Source organism: Cyanistes caeruleus, chromosome 11 (genome assembly GCF_971803275.1).
Source record: "Cyanistes caeruleus chromosome 11, bCyaCae1.hap1.1, whole genome shotgun sequence".
Taxonomy (NCBI): domain Eukaryota; kingdom Metazoa; phylum Chordata; class Aves; order Passeriformes; family Paridae; genus Cyanistes; species Cyanistes caeruleus.
The window spans coordinates 17179308-17200423 of NC_141711.1; the positions used below are offsets into that span (position 1 = coordinate 17179308).

Genomic DNA, 21116 nt, shown 5'->3' on the forward strand with positions numbered 1-21116 from the left:
CACATGAGGTGGTGGAGACTGATGCCTAACCAAAATTACAGGTCACAGCATAAAGCAAGGGCAGTGTGAGCTCCTGAATGAGCCTCTGACAGGCTGCTGCCAAGCAAGTCCAAAAGGATTGATTCTAAAGAAGTCTGTAACTTCATTAAAAATATCTACTCAGTCTGTTTAGACTTGTGTGTTGAGTATTGTGCCTCATTCATCAACTTGACCAATTCAAAATGAGGTAAGTGATGCTTTCAACTCTGCCTGAAAATATTTTTGCTGAATTATTTGTGTATTTTATAGTTTTGATAAAAATGCTTTAGAAAGGTTGTATTCACACCCCTGACTCATTAGTCTTTCACTTGAAAATACTTTCTTTGAGGAGGTCAAGAGTATTCTTTATATGACACCACACAGTAGTGAATTGGTGTTTAGTGCATCAGCATTATTACCTTGAATTGCCAGCTATGTTCTAATGTAGCATTTAAAAGAAAAACAGAGGGAGAAACACAGAAATTTAAAAAAACCTCACTAATACCCAGTCAAAACCCCATAATAATCAGGTGGTTTTGTAGTGTAACTTCTTGAATTTGTTGGAGTCTCAGCTGCAGGCTGGTAATGTGTTGGAGGTGCAATATAAATAATTTCCTTCCAGTTTTATTTCACATTTTCTCTTAGTTGTCTGGAGACAGCAGACAAAATGCACGTTCCTAAAAACCTAAATCTAGAAAGCATATAATTAGTGTTAGTGCTAGAAATGACACCAGGAAATTGAAGTTATTTGTGATGGTTTTATTGGCACTGCTTTTTAGTTCATCTGTTTCTCTTTTCCTGTGACTTTTAGCAGGTGCACCTGTGCAGCGTGGCTGAGTTTGAGAAGTGACAGGCAGAGAGAGAAATGCTCAGAGGAGAGCTGTGTGCCTTCCCCTTTCTGCACACAGGGGTGAGGAGCAAAACCTGGGTTTTGATTAAAACCTGCAGATTCCCTTAAAGGAGTACATAGGGTTTCAAAGGTGCCTTCACCCTTTATTGCAGCAAATGGCCTTACAGGAGAGCAAACTGCTGAACTGAAAAGCTGAGAGCCCAGGGTTAGGTGAGGAATATTGCTGGTTGTTTTCATGATGTTTTATCAGCAGTGGTCTATGGTAGTGTGAATTTTTCCAGAACAAAACTTGGCATGCATTTAAAACTCATGGCAGGGTTGTGTGGGAAGAGCTGGACACGCAGGAGGGAAAAACTTCAGCAATTATTGCTAAACAAGAAATTCTTGCTTGTTTTATTTTTTCCAAGTATGGAAACTCAGGATCATATCTCGGCACTTGTAATAACTCACCAGATTTGCTTTAGCCAGTGGTTTGGGGCCTGTTTTTTAATTTTTCTCTGGTTATTATTTGACCTCATCTAGTTGTTTCTGCAGCCTGTACCACAGGAACTTCATTTACAGCTTTTCAGTGAGCCATATAAGAGGGGGAAAAGTGCACCAGTTAAATCAGGCAGAGGTGAGAGAAAGCTGAAGAAAATGTTACTTTATCTTTTCAAGAGCTCAGGCTCCTGCACTGATGGAATTGTCTCCTTTGCAAAGCTGTCCCTCAGGGCCAGTTAGCCATTATAAAACAACCTCTGATATCCCATTTCTCTTACAGCAGTCCAAATAAATTTTAAATTGGCTGCTGCAGCCTTTTCGTGCTAACACTTCTCGCTCCTGCAGTGGGATTTGTGGTTCACTCTCCGATGGTACCTTGCCCCTGGAATCAGGTAGGATGTCCTTTACAGACTGCTGGGCAGGAGTTGTAGCTCAGCTGTGCTGTAAAGGAGATTCTTTAGCAAAACAAATCGTTCATTCTCACCAACCTATAATCCAATTAATGCATAGATTAAAACATTACTGTTTGTGTTACCTCTGTCAGGACACTCTACAGGCATTGGTTATTACATTCTGACCATATATGAAAATAAAGTGGGTAGTTCATCTGGATATTTTCAAAAGCAGGTTAGCCTTTGAGCAACTATTGCACTGACAAGCTTTAAGACTAACTTTTCAGGTTAGTCCATGCTCAGCAATGCTGGCAGTCACACTGAAGGCTTGTGAAGGTGTTGGTCCTTGCTCTTGGAAGCACTTTAATAAACTTCAGCCACAGTGGGTTTGTAGAGATCACAGATCACCTTTTCTTACCAGTCTGCTAAATTACATATTACAATCAACAATGTACATTTTGTAACAGTTTACACTGGAAATGGAAGTTTGCATTTTGTCACATTCACAGCAGATAACACACAGTCCGTGCAGGCAGAACTGCTGCATTTGGCCCTAATTATAACCATTTGGCCATTATGGCCATAAGTAATTTTGCAGACTGTAACAAAAACATTCAGTGGTTAGGATGATTTTGTTCTCTTTGTTTAGCACATGCTTAAAAGCATGTGGGATTAATATGAATAAACCCAACTCAGGTCAGGGATGTTGTGAGCTACAGGACGAGGTATTTTGTATTTGCCATCTTCATCTATGTCAGCTTGGTTTAAAAAGATGGGGTTTTGGAGCCCGACATGACACAAAGCAGTTGTTTGGCTTCTCTGTGGGAGTTTGTTTCAGCTGGGTACTGGATGAGCTGCAGAGGCCCCTTCCAACCTCACCAAGTCAGTGATTCTGCAAGGTGTAGAATTGAGCAAGGTTTCCTTGAGCAGCAAAAAGCAGCTCTTGGTGAGCTCAGCCAAGGGGAAAACCCTGGTTGCCATCCCCATGGGCAAGGAAGGAGATGGTGGCTGCTGCTGAGGAATGTGATAATCATGTAGAACATGCCTAGTGGCTTTCCTTTGCTCAACACTTCGTTGTTCAGTCTTGTGCCTGTGCTTGATGCCAGAGTAAATTGCTTTTCTCAAGATGAAGGCACAGCTTATCTGTAACATGGTGGGGAAATGCAAACTGACTGTGGAAAAGCTGCTGTGGTGGGAATTCTTCGGGGAGTGAAGAACTGATGATCGGGGATAATCAGCTGTTGCATACATGATTGGATCTTTTTACTCCTGAGGAAAATTCCAGGAGAAAGTAAAAAGAGAAGAATTGCTGAAGGTCAGCACAACCTTAAAATCATTCTGATAAGGTTGGTCACTGTAAATGTCTTACATAATTATGATGGTTCTGTAAGTATTTTTCTTTCTGCCTTTTCTCTTTAGGAGTACAGCCTTATTTTTCCTTAGGAATGTGAACAGACAGTGCCTTCACTTTTAAGAGCTGTGGTTTAATTTCACAATAACACGATGTTACTGTGATTCCTGCCAGTTCGAGTGCAGGGGGTTGGAACTGTTTGGTGTATGGAGCCTGGGTTGTACTACTTTAAAGTCCAGAGTTGGAAGAAAACTCAGTGTGAATGTAAATGTACATGTTTGGGTGTTGTCTGTTAGAGGGGGTGGATGGGAAGGGATGCAGAGCCAGGAGGGATAGTTAGGAGTTTTCCTATCAGTTTTTTCCACAGATAACTCTTCTGTTTATATAAAGTTTAGCAATAATCCACTTCTCCCTTTTTCCAAGTTGCCATACACACACCCTTTAAATGAAGCCAGGAATTTTTTTATAAAACTTTTTATAACTGGATTGCTCCAACAGTTTGGGATTCCTTAGGAAACTGTTTTTTGTCCAAACTCTTTAACAGTTCATTTGGTCTGTTCACTCAAATGGGTTAAATATCTCTTATCTCTAGAAACTCAGATTGTTTAGAGAAATTAAGTGGTGAGAGTTTTTGAAAAGTGATGTCAGATCACTGTGTTTTGGGGTATCTGAGATACTGTGACTGTCACATCTTTGTTAGGACAGCTCTAAGCTTGCCCCTCACAGTAGGCTCATGGCCAGATACTGCTTTACCACAGCTCCTGCTCATTGGGCTGTTCTTAAGGAATTATCTTAATGTTTATTTTTACTTTGAGGAAGGAAAGGGCTGGAGGGCTTTTACATGCACTTCCCAGCTCTTCTCTCTAATCTTGAAGACCAGGAAATGTTTGGTAGTTTTTTGTGGGGTTTTTTGTTGGTTTTTTTTTCACGTGCTTTGTTTATTTGCTTATTTATTTCACATGGTGTGACAAACGTTTTTTGTAACACCAACATCTGCAGCTTGTCTTGTCTAGGGCCTGGTGACAGTTCCAGGGTTGTGACCATGCAAGCACACGCAGACTTGGAAGGCTTTGCTGCTCTGTGCCTGTGCATCCTTCCTTGGTGCATTTCAGCAGGAACATGGCAGTTTTCCAGATGCTACGAGACTTGAAACCTGTTACTGAGAAGAGCAGTTGGCAGCTTGTGTTTCACAGAAATGACCTGGCCCTGCCTGGTGCAGTGGCTGCTCAGAGAGGAGGAGGCTGAGCCCAGGCTGGAGGGAGAATTGGCCCTCAGGTGATGCTGGATTATTATCCCAGTTCTTCCTTGCATAGGCATTTCTAGGAAAGTTCTCTTCCAAAGCACGAGCCAAGCCAGGAGCTTGCTGAGCACACTGGAGTGGGCTCTTTACTGCAGGGCAGGTCACAGCCTCTTTGGCTATGACCAGAGAACAGAATGTCTCCCAATTTTCCAAAGGCTTCCTTTCCCCCTCACATACAGTCTCTTGTCCTCCTGGTTCCTGGATCCAGGCTCATTCTTAACCAAGCCCCTGTTGAAAATTGAAAAGAGCTCTCCCATCTGAAAACACACACCGGTGGGCTCATTTTAATAACATTCACACTTCCCTTTTTAGGGTCTGAGGCTCAGTTGATGACTTGCAGCCTAGTGTGACAGTGAGCACATGTCAAAGGTGGGGCAGCAGCTCTTTCTCCACTCTTTGGTGCTGAATCCTAGGAATGAGAGGGCTCCTTCATCTTCACCATGGCCAAAAACCCCAGTCATTCTGCACACATTTAAATAACTTTATATTGCCTAGGATGCAATCCTCAGCAGTACCATCTTACTCTTTCAAGGGGAATTATAAAATGTAAATTCTAGTATTGTTTGTTTTGGCAGCTCAGTAATTACACTTTCAGCAGATTCATGAAATTGAGTGATCTCAAATGACCAATTCTCAGCAAGAAATTCAAAGCCCTGAAGTGAACTGTCAACTCTTAAGTTATTTCTAGAAGGGTTTTTAAAATCACCATAAACTGTTTACTAATATCAACAATATGAAAAGTCACACAAGGAAGTGGTACAGCTACAAAAGAAACAACTGTGTTCAAAAAGCTTTCATATGAATGCAGTGATGCCACATACCTTGGCACATTCAGCAGCATAAATTCAGCTGTAGTCAGAGTAAAATGGAGAATAGAGAGAAATTTCCATTCCATTCACAGTGGTTTCATACAGGATGGAATTCATAACCAGAACCAGTCATAAGACATTGAGTGGGTTTGCACAGCAGTATTAATCTCACCAAAATTCCTCTTTCACCTACATTTAGATAGCACTAATTACAACAAAGAAATGTGTCTTAGTTGTGCTATGTTTGAGTGCAACCCAAGATTATCCCTTAAAAGGATGATTCAAAGTTCACATTTGCATTGGCAATGATTAAGATGAGGAAGGACAGAGATCTTTGCTCTTCACTAGCTGGAGTCTATTCCTTGGTCTTCTGGCTCAGGAGGATACAATTCATCCAAAATCAGCTCTGCAACAAAAAAATAATGTTTCAGAGATATTTTTTTCCCCCTGCTTCATGCAGTATAATTATAGCTCGTATCTGTACTTTAGAACATACTGATGGTAGAAGACTACAGCAAATACAATTTTTGAAGGTTCTATGCAAACAGGTATTTAGATTTCTGTTTTGTCACACAAACTTCTCTCCCTCTTTAATGCCTTTTTTAGGGACACCTTCCACTATCCCAGGTTGCTCCAAGCCCCATCCAGCCTGGCCTTGGACACTTCCAGGGATGGGGCAGCCACAGCTACTCTGGGCAACCTGTGCCAGGGCTTCCTCACCCTTACAGGGAAGAATTTCTAAATATCCAATCTAAACTGCTTCCAGCAGTCTGAGCAACAATCAGCTGTGGTACTTGTTAAAAGAGAAAAGTGACAGAAGTGAAATTTTTATTTCTGCAGCATGGAAAGAAGTTAACAATTGACTGATTTTTACCTTCAGAGGCACTCAATTTTTGAGTCTTTTTGAGAATGGCTCTTATGCCTGGCATGGCTTGGTCGTATTGATGGAGAACTTCCAAACAGTGTTCATGGAACAATTTATCTTTCTGAGACAGGCTGTGCAAGAGTAAAACAGCATCCCGTAAAAACTGAATAACTTGTTCCTTATGTGCACACAAGCTGGTCTCAGATCTTCTAATCTTCACCCACTGCCTGTGCAACATCACAATTAGTGCCTTAACCACCTGCAAGAGGAAAAACATTGCTTCAATACACAAAGCAAAAATATAGCAGCAGAAAACTTATTTTGATAGTAACGTTACTGCTTAATCTCTTCAAACTTTCAAATCTCAGGATATTTTCTAGCAAGCCAAAGCAAGCTTCCTAGAAAGTGGCACCCTCTATAAAATACAGGAGACACTTTTTTTTCACTACATAAAAAAAAAAAAAGGGGGCAAAAAGCAATTTCAGCATGTAGTACTTTGAAGTTTCAACAGGTTAAACTGGGGGGGTGTGGTGAACGTACCTCGAGGTTGCACTGACAGTCTGTGCCAGGAAATAAAACTGCAGGTCTGGAGCACCACATGCAGCGTGTCAGGAGCCTGACTGTCTGTTACAAACACAGGCTGTGTTAGAGTGAGGGCTGAGTTATGATAATTCATTGCTAGTTTCAAGTATTCTTGGGCTATTTTTTTCTCTCAACAGCTGATGTCTTTTACCCCCAAAGTTCTACAAGCTTTTTTCCCTGTAACACTTTACAGACAGAATTTGCTTTGCACAGAAACCTTCTCAGCTTTCTGATGAGCGAGGCTGACAAGGTCAGTGGCCTTTAATTCACTGCATGCAAATGTGTTTACACTTAATATAACAATGCAGGTAGGGTAATGGAAAGGGTTCAAAACTCTTTAAAGTGAGGGAAGCAGAGCAAATAGAACCTCAAACAAGTCACTTCTGTTTGTAGAAACATAAATTATATTTAAAAGCTATTCTTTCTATATATAATTATGCCTGTTAATTGCAAGTTAGCATTTCTGTTGAATGCAAGGAATATAACTCCTAAATCACTACAGAATGCCTTTTAAATATAACAAATGCAATCAAAATTAAATACAAATCTTTCTTATTTTTACTCTTCTGCTCTAAAAGCAAAATGAAGCTTAGTGCTGAACATCTGCAGCCATCCTAGGATCTTCCTTGGTTTTTTCAGTGACTTAAAAGACTGTTATGACCAATGCTCTCTTCAAGGATAGTTACTGATCAGTTTCAAGCAGGTCCTTTCAAAAATCAATGTACTCCCTTACTGCAAGCTTTGTATTTCAGCTAGGGAAATATCTTGTTTTCAGATAATTTGTGTGCTGTCCTGCTCCTCCCACTCCCCCAACTGGAAGGAGAAGGAAAGAGCACATAGACACTCAGCCATGGTTACCTCTTGCTCCAGCTGGAGCCAATGCATTTCAGATGCTGATTTATCTGGTCTTGATGTTATGTACATGTAGAGTGCAAGGAGAAGGCAGCTGTCTGAAACATAAAGAACAGAAAGAAAGACAATTAGTTCTTTTTCCAAACAGCCACTTGTTCATGACAAAAATTAATTCTATCAGGCAGGAAAATATTTTGAGTTCTATTCTAGGACTCATGGTACAGGCTCAGCTTCTTGTTTTACTTTACACATCTCCAGCAGTGCTGAGGAAATTTGTATCCCTAAACTTTGTATTTGCCTTCATGGTAATCCTGTCCTGGTTCATTCATAAGGAACTGAAGAGAGATCATTTTTCATTCAGAGTACTGGAATCTAAACAGTGCCATGAGCACAGATAAATTTAACTTCAAAACTCCTCAAAAGCCCCTTTTTCCTCATCAACCTTAAATACACAATCTAGAAAGTGATTTTAAAATGGCTACTTAAAAGCACTGCTTGTGGTAGATACAAATACAAAAAGATACAGATACAAAACAAATACTCTCTAAATCCTAAGTAGAAAAGAAGTTTTCAGGTAACATAGTAGACTTTTTGCCTTCTGGGGTTTCAGCACCCTGGAGCAAGGCTTATTTGCATTACTTTTAGTCCTGGTAACAGTTCTCTGTGTCCTGCAGTCTTTTACCTGAATGAGAACAGAGTTGAGCAACCAAGAGGTGGTGCTGAGCGAGAGCACACAGGAGTCTCACAGCCAGAAGCACAGCAGGCAAAGGGGTCTCGGGACACAGACAGCGCTGCAGTACCTGGCTACTCAGTAAGTGCTGGAAACTTCAAATCAAAACTTAGTTAGAAAAGGGAAGTGCAGTTAAAATTTGAAAATACACTGATTTATGAAGACAGCAGCATAATTTGTGCCTTTTTAGCTATTGAGAACATACCCTATCTCAAATTATCTTTCATAAATACAAAGTATGCTGAAAAACATTGTTACTTTGGCAGCCACTCTGCAGTTCACTATGGCAGTTTTACCTGCTAGAATGAGATCCTGTGCTTTCCTTCCTTATGCACCTCCCAGCAATCACAAATACCCCAAAATGAATGTTATAAAGCTTCTTCGCTTTCCATGAGGCAGCAGCATCTGCTTCATGTGAACATCATCACTTGTTACTGATTAGGGATGATTATTACACTCATTAACACCAAAAGCAGTAGAAAGATCCTCAGCTGCTCCTCAAATGTGATCGGAGATGTGATTTCTCTCATACATAACAAAACTTGTACTGGAAGCTGCCCCAGATGAGTTTCAACAGAAAATGAAAACTGCTAAACAGCTGACTCTGAAATCTAAAGCTATTTCTGACTTACTTTATTAACAAGTCCATAGTTGAATTTTCAGCTAATTTCATCAAAACCTTTAGGCTTTGGCTCAGGATATTGTCAGTCTGGGAGCCCCTTGCAGCAGAAAAGGCTAGAATCTGAACCAGCTTTTTAAACAAAGAATGTTGAGCTCCATCAGTATTGGGAGGATCCTGTGGAGCAGGCAGCCTGCCTTGTGTCCTGCTCTCTTCTTTATTAACAGACTGATTTTCACACAACACATTTTTGTCCATCTTGGAAACTTGTTCATCTTCAGCAGCAGAATTTTTTTCCATTTCAGCAGACAGCAATGTGTGGACAACATCCCAGCTGTAGAACACCAAATAATAAAGGATCCCCAGTGATACAAGAGTAGTTTCTTCAAGGGACAACCTGAAGTCCTCCTTGCTTGACACGGTGTTTGTGCTGGCTCTGGAAGCAGAAGTTGAATGGCTCCCACAAGCTCCATTCCCTGGTGTGTCCCCGAGCTGCTCTGCTTGGCAGAAAGCACCAATGTGGTGCTCCACCAAGGGCAGGAGATGCACAGCACCTCGGATCCTGCTCTGTGTGAGGGGCAGGAGCCCTCTCTGGCCTTCTGCTGGGCTTTCCTCAGATAATCCTTCATCCAGAGCAATCAAGTTCAGTCCTGTTATTGCCAGTTTTTGAGCTTCTTGCAGGGATACAAGAGGAGTGATTCCTTCTTGAGTTGTCCTGCTGCTGGGGAGTTGTATGGGCTTCCTGTCCAAATAAAAGGGAAATGGGTCACAAGAAAAGGCAGAGAACAGAGTTGAAATCTGAGTTATCTATATTATGAACTGAATAATAGAAAGGCCAGAGTACAAAGAGATGTCTGTTTCCAAAATATGAAGAAAGGGGAATAAACATCCCCTTACTCCTTGATGTCAGCATGGAAGAGCCATTTCAAAGTATGCTAGGTTTCATTACTAATAACCTATCTGAAAAGCAAAGAAACTTCAGAAACAACAGCCTAATTCTGTAAAGTAAAAAACTACTATAATTCATATCCAATCATGATATTTAAAATGCTTTACCAGGAAATACAAATATGTCTCTGAAAGTTGCACATAATTTGTACATTACAAATTGAACAGTTTATGTTTTGAAGATATCAAACCAACTTTCAATCACATCTTCAGTATTTTCTTCCCCCTTAACTCATGATCATGTTTCTGTGCTTCCCTCATTGCAATGCAAGCTGCTAACAGCTACTCCCAGGTTTAGTTCTGTGCCTTCCCCTAACAGATAATTAACCTAATTTATTTTTTAGTGCTGTTCCAGTGTTTTGTATCTGTGATAATCAAAAATACAGAATGATGTTCCAAATTTTGCACTAAATGGCCTAAGCAGAGTATGATTTACCACAGGGAATGAGCTGTCCTGCATGACTAAATGGTTCTTAGTACAGAGCATGCCACTGTACTAAACACGACAGATACAGTTTAACAAAGAAAATAAAACTTACGTATCCACAGAGTTGGGCGGCAACACAGCTCCAGGTAGAGGCTCAGAGTTGCTACTGAGAAGGTGGCAGAGTCCTAAAAATGTCCCAGGGATAATGGGCTGCTTCATCAGTGCATTCAGCAAGATAGAACCTGGTAGGATACAGGATTTTCTTTGATTAGTAGATTTGCCATCATCAGCAACAAAAAATCAGCATTTCAGAAGATCAGCCTTATTTAGAGTGCTCATAACGTCAGAATGTTTTTTTCATTATTAATCTTCTTTCTTAACAAGAGGATGATTTTCAGAAAAATGAATTTAAGATATATAAATATAAACCAAGTTATATTTAGAGGTATTTTAATTATGATCCCATATTAGCAAAATAGCTTGAGCCAAGTGATCACATATCCCAGCTGTTTTGGTGACTTCCCCTCCATTTTCCACTCCAGACATTGAAATTATATGATGCAATTCCATTGCCAACTGTAACTAAGAGAGTATCCTGAAGAATTCTTGGAGCTGACTGTTGGAAATGCTTTATAGTGCTTGGTTTATTTTTAAGGTACATTTTCCCTGGTTTTATTTCTGCATTACCAGAATGATATTACCTTGTGTATTTCGTTTGGGGACTGAGTTGTAGGAAGTGTTTTTTCCTGTTGCTCTGTGCTGCTGCAGGGATGAAACCTCAGGATGGGTTATCTTCCTGTCTGAAACAAACATCAGGAGAACACAGATCTGCACCCATCCTGTACACACAGCCACAGTGTTAGATGATCTTTTAATCATCTCTATATGTCATAATTACCAAGCAAACCAAGGCCAAAAGCCTTGCAGAGTTCAGAAAAAGTAAACAAATGTATTTTTTAAAACCAATAGGCATATTGAGTGTTCTTACTGTAACAAGCAATAACAATACCAATGCTTTCAGGCTATTGTGTTTTGCTTTTTCCTGGAGTTCCTACTGCCTATATTTTTAGAATGAACAGTGTAACTGACAGCAGCATCTCAGATTTTTTTCATAACTCTTCAAGTCAGGATTAGTTGATGATAGCCACATTTCTTCCATTTATTATTTCCCAGTGCTATAAAAAAATCACTACTTTTGTTTCATATTATAGCACTCTTCAAATATATGCAGATATTAATTTCCTAGGCTTTACTCAAGATACAATTTTATGAGAATTACTGCCCTACATATAAAAGAGGAAATGAGTACATTGTTTCAGTTGCTTCTGTCAATATGGCTAAATATGTACCCTTTAAAATCCAATCCCCAAAATGCTAGAACAAGAATACAAAAAATGCATCAGCTGACCAGCAGACCAAGAAATAGGCAAATTATTTCCTATTTATGTAATGAGAAAAGGCAGATGAACAATAAGGATGTTTTAGTTCATCACAAAATAGTTTTTTATTGCAGCTACTGGGCACTTCGTTATTGAGACCTTGGCATCTGGTACTAAGGTATGAATTAAAATGATCTTCATGCAAATTTCAGTCATGGCTATTTACCTCCAGTTGGTATAAAGTGGAAAAAAAACCCAAACCAAAACCGAAATAAAACAATAACTGTGAACTGACTGCAACTGTTCAGTCACAAAATCCTTCCCTAATGCAGAATGTTCACATGCAGCTAAAAATGTTGCAAGCTGTACATGGTTTTACCTTCTTTGATTGAAGTAGTCAGGGCCATCAAATTTCCTGAAGAACATGATGGCCTAGTGGACATTTCAGCACTGAAGGATTCCTTTGTAGGAAAAGATCTTCTTCCTGGCTGTGGAGAACATCCATCTGATTTCACTTGTACCACAAGATTCTTTTTAGGGCTAAGATAAAAATATGAATCAGTATTTCTTTTGTAATTATTTTATTAAAAGACAATTTATTTTCTTTGCACTGATGCTTTAAAGATACTTCACCATAAACTGTTTGACTTTCTATCATGGATACAAGGAAAGCTCTTTTTTGAGCAAATTCCATAGATGTCATCAGATTTTTTTTGTTGTATTTTTTTAAAGACAACAGAGCTAAGAGTTACTTGAAGAAAAAAAACTTCTTCAATAGTTTAAACACACATATTGCAAAAATGAACACAAATTCCTTTTCCAACCCCCCTACCTTGTTGTTGGAACTGCCTGAGAAAGGTGTTTATTTCTTTCACAGTTCTGAAGTCGTGTTCTTAATTCATTCATTTCTGCATCCTTGAACTGCAGCTCGGAATGCAAGGACTGCAACTGAAAGAGGAGTTCAGGACAGTTTTACTGTTACCAGTTTAGAAGTGGTGCAACTGCAGAGCAACTGAGTTACCATGAGAGCTGGAGATCACCATCTACTTACTGTGAACTCGGCACAAGATGTCCATTTTTAGTCCAAGTAACACTCTCTGAGAACCAAGTGCCAGGAGTTCAGGCGAGAAGCCTTTGTGAGTGGCTAAGACAGAGCAAGTGCCAGGCAGAGCATGGCTCCAGTGAGGCTGCAACTGCAGAGCCAACTGGACAAGAGCAGTCGCTGTTCTCATCAGGGACAGAGATGATGGCAACAGGAACAGCAATCTGATCAGAGCCACAAAGCATAATCTATCACTTTTTCTCACTCTAAAATACATTCCAATTGCAGTGTTCTCAGGATGGTTTCAAAAAAGCAATAAGTAAATGAAAACCTCTACCACCTGAATTTCACTCCTTTGTTTTGGCAGGGGAAAACCCTCAAAGAGTTCTTACAAATGTTTTCTTTGAGGTAAGAAAATGAAAGCAAGCATTGTGGAAATTTCACATAAATGTTTATCCTTTGACTAAAGAGTCTGAGACATCATTAAGTCATAAATCAGCTTCTGCACATGATCTGCAGGTAACTGACATATTTACAAACCTTTTTGGAGAACTCTTTTTCTTTTTCATTTAAAATCTGAGATTTTTGCTGTTCCAGTAGTAGGTATGATCTTTTCTGTTCCTCCATAGCATACTCCATCTGCTGCATTGAGTCACGCAGAATTTTAATTTCTCCATTTTTAGTGAGAATTTCATCCTGCATTTCTTTTAGCTGCAAACAGAGGAATTCCATTAAAGGATGGATATAGCCAGAAGTATGTATTTTCATCAGTATGTGGTTGAAAATTAGGTGTATTTGTAATTTCTAGGGAGAAAAATGCTCCTGGAAATCCAGATCAGAAATTCTACACGTTGCCTCTAATCTTTCTCTGATTAAATCAGTCTCAGCTATTTCCTTTAACATCATTAAAAATGACAAGACCATCCTTCTCTTTCCCCTTCTCTACAATTATGTTTTGGGTTTTTTTTAAAAAAAATGTTCTAGTCACATACATCAATAATTTATTCATTGTTTGGTTGATAAAAGTGAAAATTTAATTATACTACTACATCCATCAGGACAGCAAACAAGCACTCTAAGACAAGGTACCACCCCTAAACAGTATCTTCATGACATTGAGTCTCTAATACTTCCTGTGCAGCCACCACCACTCAGAAACAAGACTTTGGAGGGATAATCAGGAAGTTACTCAGAACAGCAAGAAGAAAAGATCAGAAAGACACTTCCCTACAACAGCTGTGAAATTATGATTTAATATTATATATATATATATACACATAGGTAGGAGATTCCCTGATAAAGGTGGCTATAATAGACCTGGGAAAGATACAGGGAATGGAGAAGGGAAACAGTATCTTTCCATAAATGACCACCAGAAGGTAAAGTAACATAAAGTCACTTAAAAGTCACATCACTTTCTCAAATCTTTTAAGTTGAACAAAACAACTCTGTCTGACTGGGCAGAGAAATTATTTGATAGGGAACAAATAAAACTGATAAATCAGCATTTTTCTAATCTGAAATGGCCAAGAAATAGAATACTGTACTCAATCTTTAGTATTACTAGAGCTGTTTCTAGTATAATAATTTCAACACACCCCTGGATTTCAAAGATTATTGATCACCTTGATTAGAATTAAATGCTTGGGACTGGATTTATCCCACCTTTCAGTTATTCCTATCAAAAATGTGATATTTAGAGGAGAGGGGAGGATATTGCCAACCTTCTGTTTGACTTCTTCGTGCTGTGTCTGCAGCACTTCAAACTGGAATGCATCTCTCATCAGACCATCTTCTGTTCTGCTTCCTGCTGCAGAGAAAAGCCAAAATCTGAAGCACACATGATGAATGTACATCACTGGTGACTCAACACCAAGGTTTTGTTATTTGCATACATTGCATACATCTGAATATCTTAGTATTTTACTGTCATTACAAAGAGGTAAACTGCCTCATCTAACCACCACAGGAACTTTGCTAGTGCTTGTGCATCAATTCTTGTAATGGAAGAACCCCTGCCCCTTCAAATTTCTAATCACAGAATGGTTTGGGTTGAAAGGGACCTTCAAGATCATCTCATATCTTAAACCAGCAAGATGACCCACAGCAAGAGTAAGCATTTCTTCTGAGATAACTTTAGTTAATGCACAAAGGTTCATTGAAAACTTATTCACCTGGCAAGATGTCAGGGTTGCTAAAACATACTTAAGTTATTCAAGCTCTCTAAGCTTCATTATGAAAAAACCTCTGCTTTTGTTTCTTTCAATGTAAACCTGAAAGCAGTTAATACAAGGCATGCTATGCATTTGTTAGTGGAAATTTAGAGGGGGAAAAAAATCTGAAAGCCAACATGCTACTAGAATATGATACCTAAAGCGTGTTGAAAGTTTAGGAAACTCAGTTTTTTTATTTGGCAGGTTTAACATGCAGCACCCTTGTGCCAGGCTGGCATTACCACACACACAGCAGGCATGGTGCCCCAAGATCAATGCAATGTGCCTGCTGGGATTGTTATTCTCGCTATTCCTCTGAATGCCAACCATCCCTCTGACACCGTGGGGTGCTTGTGGCCAGGGGAACAGGCAGGAGCAATTCTCATAAAAGAAAGATGGAGCAAAGCTATTTACAAGAGCCTGTAGTGACAGGACAAGAGGGAGGGGCTTCACGCTGACGGAGATTTAGGTTCGATATTGGGAAGAAATTCTTCTCTGTGAGGAAAGTGAGGACCTGGCAAAGGCTGCCCAGAGAACCTGTGGCTGCCCCTGGATCCCTGGAAGTGCCCAAGGCCAGGCTGAACGTGGCTTGCAGCAGCCTGGGAGAGTGGAAGTTGTCCCTGCCCACGGCAAGGGTGGCACTGGATGGGCTTTAAGGTCCCTTGCCATTCTGTAGATCCTAAAGAGACACCAAACCCTTTCGCAGCAGCGGAGCAGTGAGAGGCAGCCGATGGGACACACCGACCTTGCCGCTCGCCCCGGGCCAGCCCCGGGGCTCCCCACGCGTGTCCCGCGGGCAGATCCTGCGACAGCGCCTGCGAGGCCAGGATATCGATCTGCTCCAGGTCGTCCGCCGTGAAGTCATCACTATCCCCGAAGGGGTCCACGATCCCGGTCACGGCGCTCTTGGGGCGCTTGTGCGGGGGAAGGCCGTTCCGCAACGCCGGCGGGGCGGCCGCAGCGCTGCTCTCCCCGCAGAGCGCGGGACCGCTCCGCTTGCGCGGCCCGGGCAGCGCCGCCATGGTGGGACCGGGACCCTCAGGGCCCACACGCCGCCGGGCCGCCCGGGCCACGCCCCCCCGCGCGCCGCGCCGCCCGCCAATCACCGCCGGACACCGGTCCTCCCACAGCCAATGGAGTGGCGGCGGCTTCCGAGCCGGCTGTAAGCGCCCTCGCGATTGGCCGCGGACAGCCGACACGTAAGCGCCTCGCTGATTGGGCAGGAGGGAGGCGGGAAGGCTTGTCCCCTCAGCGGTGTGAGGGGAAGGCGGTGACGTCACTGTGAGGGCTGTCCCGCTGATGTCACACCGGACACGATGGCGTCGCACCGCAGCTGGAGCGCGGCCGTGACACTGCCGGCCACAGGCACGACTGCCCTTGACAAACTGGGACCTCTAAAATGTCAGTGAAGTGCAATATTTGCCAAAGTCCTGTGCTAAATCCCCACCGTTAAACTACTGGCGTTAGCCTGCTGTTGTAATCATATTTTGTCTGTTTTAAAAGATAGACTGAAAAAACGGAGTTTCCAGCTCTGGGTGTGAGGTCATAGCTATGCTGATAAACCTTTTCATAGGAGACTATACCGTAGTCTTTCAGCACATTTTAAAAACTGAGTCACTAATTATTTCCATTTCATATAAATCAGTTTGATTGTGTTCTAAGTGAAAGCCACTGTGTTAGTTTGACATATTTCCAATTCTGTCAGGAAATCCCGATTTCTCTTGTTCATTCCGCTATTTCCCATTACATGCAGGAAAATCAGATTATCACTGGAAGGTAATTTTCTTTATCCAGGCAGTGCATGAGCAGCCTGTGCCGAGCCAGCAAGGCCCAAATGAAGCCCTGAGGGTCATTGTTCCCAGCTGTGCTAAAGTGGCAGCAGGTGATGCCAATGGAATCAGCAGATGGGAACAGCTGCCTCTGATCAGCTCAGGTGCACAGAAAAGGGGCAGTCTCAGAGGGAACTTGCACTTATATCACTTTAGTGGTGCTGTGCTGCTTGAGAGTTTGTTTCTCCAATTAGCTGGAGAATTAATTTTTCATATTAATGATGTGCCAAACTTAGAAAATTGTGGATGGTTTTGATGCTCAAAACATTGAAGGTACCATTATTTATACTTGGAGTTATTGCTTTTCTCCCTCTAGTGGGAATGGTAGCATAATTTTTGTCTTTGTAGTCTAGCTGTGAAGAAAAGTTACTTCTTGCTTTTAAGAATGGTTTTATTTCTTTATGTTTAGAGAGAGATGCTTTGAGGTGATGGAGTAAAACCAGAATTGCTTGTTTAGTTTAAAGCCTCTCCTGGCAATTTCTAGTGCTCTGTTTCCACTGCTTGCGTTTGTAGAAATGTGTATTGAGAGTTTTTTTAAAGTAACCTAAAAGGAACTTGAGTCAGACATTGTTGTTTTTAATTCTGATAATTTTGGGGTTTTCGTTGTGTTTTTTTTATTATTTTGTTATTGTTTAACAAATTAATAGGATTGTGCTAGTATTACTATTTTTTATTATTGCTGCTTTTAAATAATAGTATATTCTTTGAGTGGTATAGATTCAGTTTTACTTTCTTCTCTTCCTGTAGCTGAAGTTGAGGAAAAATAGAATGATAGGACACTGGCACAAGCTTTATTTTTAACAAGATAAACCAAGGTACTGACTCTGTTTTCCTCGACTCCAGGTGTTCCTGCTAAAGAGAAAATTACTTGCAGAGGATCAGAACAACAACAAAGTAAGTGTGAGATGTAGAATTAGCTTTAAATACAGCTGCTTGTGGAACCATTTTTGGGTAGGGGAATGAAAGTCAAATAGTTACATATCTGTCTGCTGATTTCTCACCCTTCTTTGTCTTGCTTAGATTCAGTCTTAAATCTGAAACTCCCTGAGGAGAACACAAGAAATAGAAGTGTGATTTTAGTACTACCTGATAACTGTGGCATCTTTTGATTTTTAAAGCCAGAATTTCTTGTTTCATTTGAATAGTCCATTTAGGACTAATGGATCCAGGTATCAGACCTCAATCCTTGTGAGCAGTTTTAGCATTACCATTTAATTCTTGCAATACTTTTAGCTACCTTTTGTTTGCTTTCTTGTCTTACCATTACTTTCGTTTCTCACAAGCAAGTTAAAACCAGTGCCCTTGATGTCTGTCCTGGCTTTAGCAGTATCTTGTCTGACTGAGTTGAGAGTATAATTGCTGGGATAACTGGGAATTTGTGCATTTATTCATTTGGGTGTACATATTGTGGAAGGGGAGAGGTCTTTAGCATAATTAAGCATTAAGTTTAATAATTTAAGTGTGGATTTGAACAGTCCTTAGTGTTGCTAATGGTACGTTTATTCTAAATGCTAGCAAGAATTCCATAATTCCAATGCAAGTGTTGTTTCTTTGTCCCTTATTTCAATGAATCTAGACATGAATGCTGTTTGGGTTCTGATTCTCAAAACACCGAATAGACCAAAACTGAAGTGGATGACTGAATCAGTCCAGGTGCTAGCAGAGATTAACTTTTTTAGCTTAATTCCTAAAGTAAGAGCTACTGAAATGCAAATGGGACTTCAGTGAAAAATTGTTCTAACAAACTCGCATCTCGATCCAGACCCGAGAGTTGGTTAGGAGAAGAGTGGTCTGGATTTTGGGCAAATGTCAAGAGTTTAGTGATTTGCTGGTAGAGGGAAAGGAAAACCCACACTTCAGGGATGAAGTGTGGAGCCGTATGTCTGGGATGGAGGAGGGGGGGTGGTTTGGTCCGTGCTTGTATTGGGTCCTGAGAAACGAGAGGGGAAAGGGAAGAAGGCAGGATAACGGCGATGTCTGTCGGGAATACCGCTGATGGCGGGCTGAGAGGCGCCGCTGCCGGGGATGGGGCGAGGGCAGAGCGCAGCTGTGAGCGCGGCCGCGCGTTTCGCCCGTTATTTCCGTTGGGCTGAATGAGCGCCGGGCCGGGCGGCGAGCGGGGCCGCGTCCAGCCGCTGCCACCGAGCGCTGCCCGGCGGGGCGGGCTGTCCGTGTGTCGGGCTGTCCGTGCGTCCGGCCGGTCCCGCCCCACCGCCAGCACAACAAACCCGCCCCGTCCCGCCCGCGCCGTGCGGCTGTTGCGCGGAGCCGCCCCCGGCCGCGGGGGCCGGGCCGGGCTGGCAGCGGGGCCGGGGCGGACATGAGGACCGAGATCTCCACGGCGGCCGCGTTCGTGACCCGCCTCCTGCGGGCCGCCGGCGGGGTCGGCGAGGAGCAGCTGCGGTGCTTCCGCGAGTGCCTGCAGGAGGCGATGCGCGGTGAGTGCCGGGGGGCATCCCCTGCATCCCCTCTTTCCGTCCCCCCGCGTCCCTCCCGCATCCCGCGGGGTCCGGCGGAGCGCAGCCCCCGCGCAGAAGCTCCTCTTTGTTCCCTCCCGCAGAGCACTACAAGCACCACTGGTTCCCCCTGGTGCCCTCCAAGGGCTCCGGCTACCGCTGCATCAGGATCAACCATAAGATGGACCCCTTGATAGGAAAAGCGGCGGGGATGATCGGACTGAGCCACGAGAGGCTCTTCCAGCTCTTACCCAGCGAATTAACGCTGTGGGTCGACCCCTTCGAAGTGTCCTATCGCATAGGTGAGGACGGGTCTATCTGTGTGCTGTACGAAAGCCCCCAGCCTGGGGGGAAGGCGGCCAAACAGCTGGAGAGCAGGACCAGCTGCAAGGAGGAGTGGAGAATTGGCAGATCCAGCCCTTCCAAGAGTTACAACATGATGACGGTTTCTAGTTAAAAACAACTCTTCCCTGTACGGTGTTGTATGTATCCCAACCTCGTGGTAAAGTTAGATGTAACCGAGCTTTTTTGGTTTTAGTTATTTTTTTCACCCTATAGTCATTAAAGTCGTGGTATACTGCCAAGTTCTTCGTAGCCAAGGGCTAAATGTATAAAGCAGTTCTTTATGCTGCATGTTCCTTTCTTGGTTGTGTCCTGTAAATGCTCTGTACAGTCGGTGGATTGTTTTACACATTTATATTTTGGAAAAAGTTTTGCCTATTTGTAATAAAAAGCAGTATTGTAGCACTCTTCATGATGGGTTTTAGTCAAAATTGGTACTTGCTAAAAAAAAAAAAATCTGCAATTTGCAATAACACAAAGGGGGGGTGGGAAACTAACAAACTGCACGTGAATCTTTCCAGTGATTTGTCTGCACAGACTTCTCTCAGGGTCATTCAAGTTTGACTGTGAGGCACAAATCACAGAAATAACTCTTAATTTTTTTCCTTTTTCAAAGCATGCATTTATTTGAGGGCTGGGTTCCATCACACCCCAATATTTTAGCAAAAAGAAGTGGGGAATTAGTTGTCTTGTTATCTCCAGTTATGGGAGTAGGAAAATAAAGACTTGCTTAAAATGCTTCTGACTTGTTTTGGTGTTCTGTTTTGGTTTTGTTTTGTTTTTTTCCCCAGGCTTTTATCATTGCTCTCAAAGCTTATTCTATCCATTTCTAATAATTGCAGAAAGCTTTGTAGTTAAAGAGGTGTAGTGGAGAACATACATCTTTATTTCAGATCAGAACAAAACACTCAGTTTTGGGAAAGCTTGCTGGCTGCCTATCTTAAGCTGAATAATCTGTGTAGAACTGGGTGGATTTTTCTTTTGGTACTGAAGGGAAGCAAAGCTAGTCTTCTAATATTTGATCTATTGCAAAAAAGAAAAACAACTTGAGTTTATAAGGAAATGGAGTTTGGGATTAAAACTGCAACTTTACACCATATAGGAAGCTTGAGTGAAAATTATCATCAATGCTGTGACTGCCTTGGCTTTTCTGGAAGGTAAATCCTGTTCTTTCTGGCTTTGAGTTCCTTATTTTTGTCAGGGTCTCTAATACCAGTTGGGCACTGTTTTAGTGAGGGTATCAAATACAGTAGATTTGATGTAATGATGAAACTCTGTGTTGCTGGTTTATGTGGATATTCTTAGTGTTGATATCCCAGTAAAGGATTAATTTACAGATATTGTGATTCCTATTCTAAGAAGCAGTGGTTTCTAATTCAGCCATAGGAAGCTGCCTGGCATTGCTGATTTCTGTAGCCTGGTGTTGGAGCACGGTTGAACACTTGATGAAAGGGAGCTTTGTCTGGAGTGAGTATGTCAGCAAAAAAACCTTCCTTGTGCTATGTCAATAACATGGTATAACATACAGCGAGGGAAGGGGCAAGTCTGGGCAAACTGGAAAGGGCAGAACTCCAGCTCTCAAAGAGGTTTTTTCTTTGTTTGCCTTGGAAAAAGCCGTGGCTTGCTTCTTGC

At 41.9% G+C, this 21116-nt stretch overlaps 2 protein-coding genes and 1 long non-coding RNA gene across 4 annotated transcripts; 2 read left to right on the plus strand and 1 right to left on the minus strand.

Annotated features, from left to right (window-relative positions):
• The first annotated feature begins 41 nt into the window (after positions 1-41).
• On the plus strand, positions 42-4366 carry LOC147651038 (uncharacterized). Its single transcript, XR_015274772.1, has 3 exons — positions 42-226; positions 830-928; positions 1021-4366. It is a non-coding gene; the product is annotated as an uncharacterized LOC147651038 (long non-coding RNA).
• Positions 4367-5084: 718 nt separating this feature from the next.
• ATRIP (ATR interacting protein) lies at positions 5085-15991 on the minus strand. Of its 2 annotated transcripts, none has more exons than XM_023935572.2 (13): positions 15603-15991; positions 14369-14451; positions 13185-13355; positions 12435-12550; positions 11982-12142; positions 10925-11023; positions 10336-10465; positions 8862-9590; positions 8182-8324; positions 7506-7597; positions 6606-6689; positions 6075-6324; positions 5085-5606 (listed from the first exon to the last, which is right to left on the minus strand). In XM_023935572.2, exons 1-13 carry the CDS (start codon positions 15877-15879, stop codon positions 5545-5547), a joined length of 2397 nt encoding a protein of 798 aa, XP_023791340.2. In that variant the 5' UTR covers positions 15880-15991; the 3' UTR covers positions 5085-5544. The 2 variants fall into 2 exon arrangements, with proteins under 2 accessions (XP_023791340.2, XP_023791339.2); XM_023935571.2 differs by having other exon boundaries at positions 14369-14454; positions 15603-15941.
• Positions 15992-16099: 108 nt separating this feature from the next.
• LOC111935333 (protein BTG1-like) lies at positions 16100-20229 on the plus strand. The gene is made up of 3 exons (XM_086845194.1): positions 16100-16262; positions 17530-19124; positions 19247-20229. Exons 2-3 carry the CDS (start codon positions 19007-19009, stop codon positions 19597-19599), a joined length of 471 nt encoding a protein of 156 aa, XP_086701320.1. The 5' UTR covers positions 16100-16262; positions 17530-19006; the 3' UTR covers positions 19600-20229.
• The last annotated feature ends 887 nt before the right edge of the window (positions 20230-21116 follow it).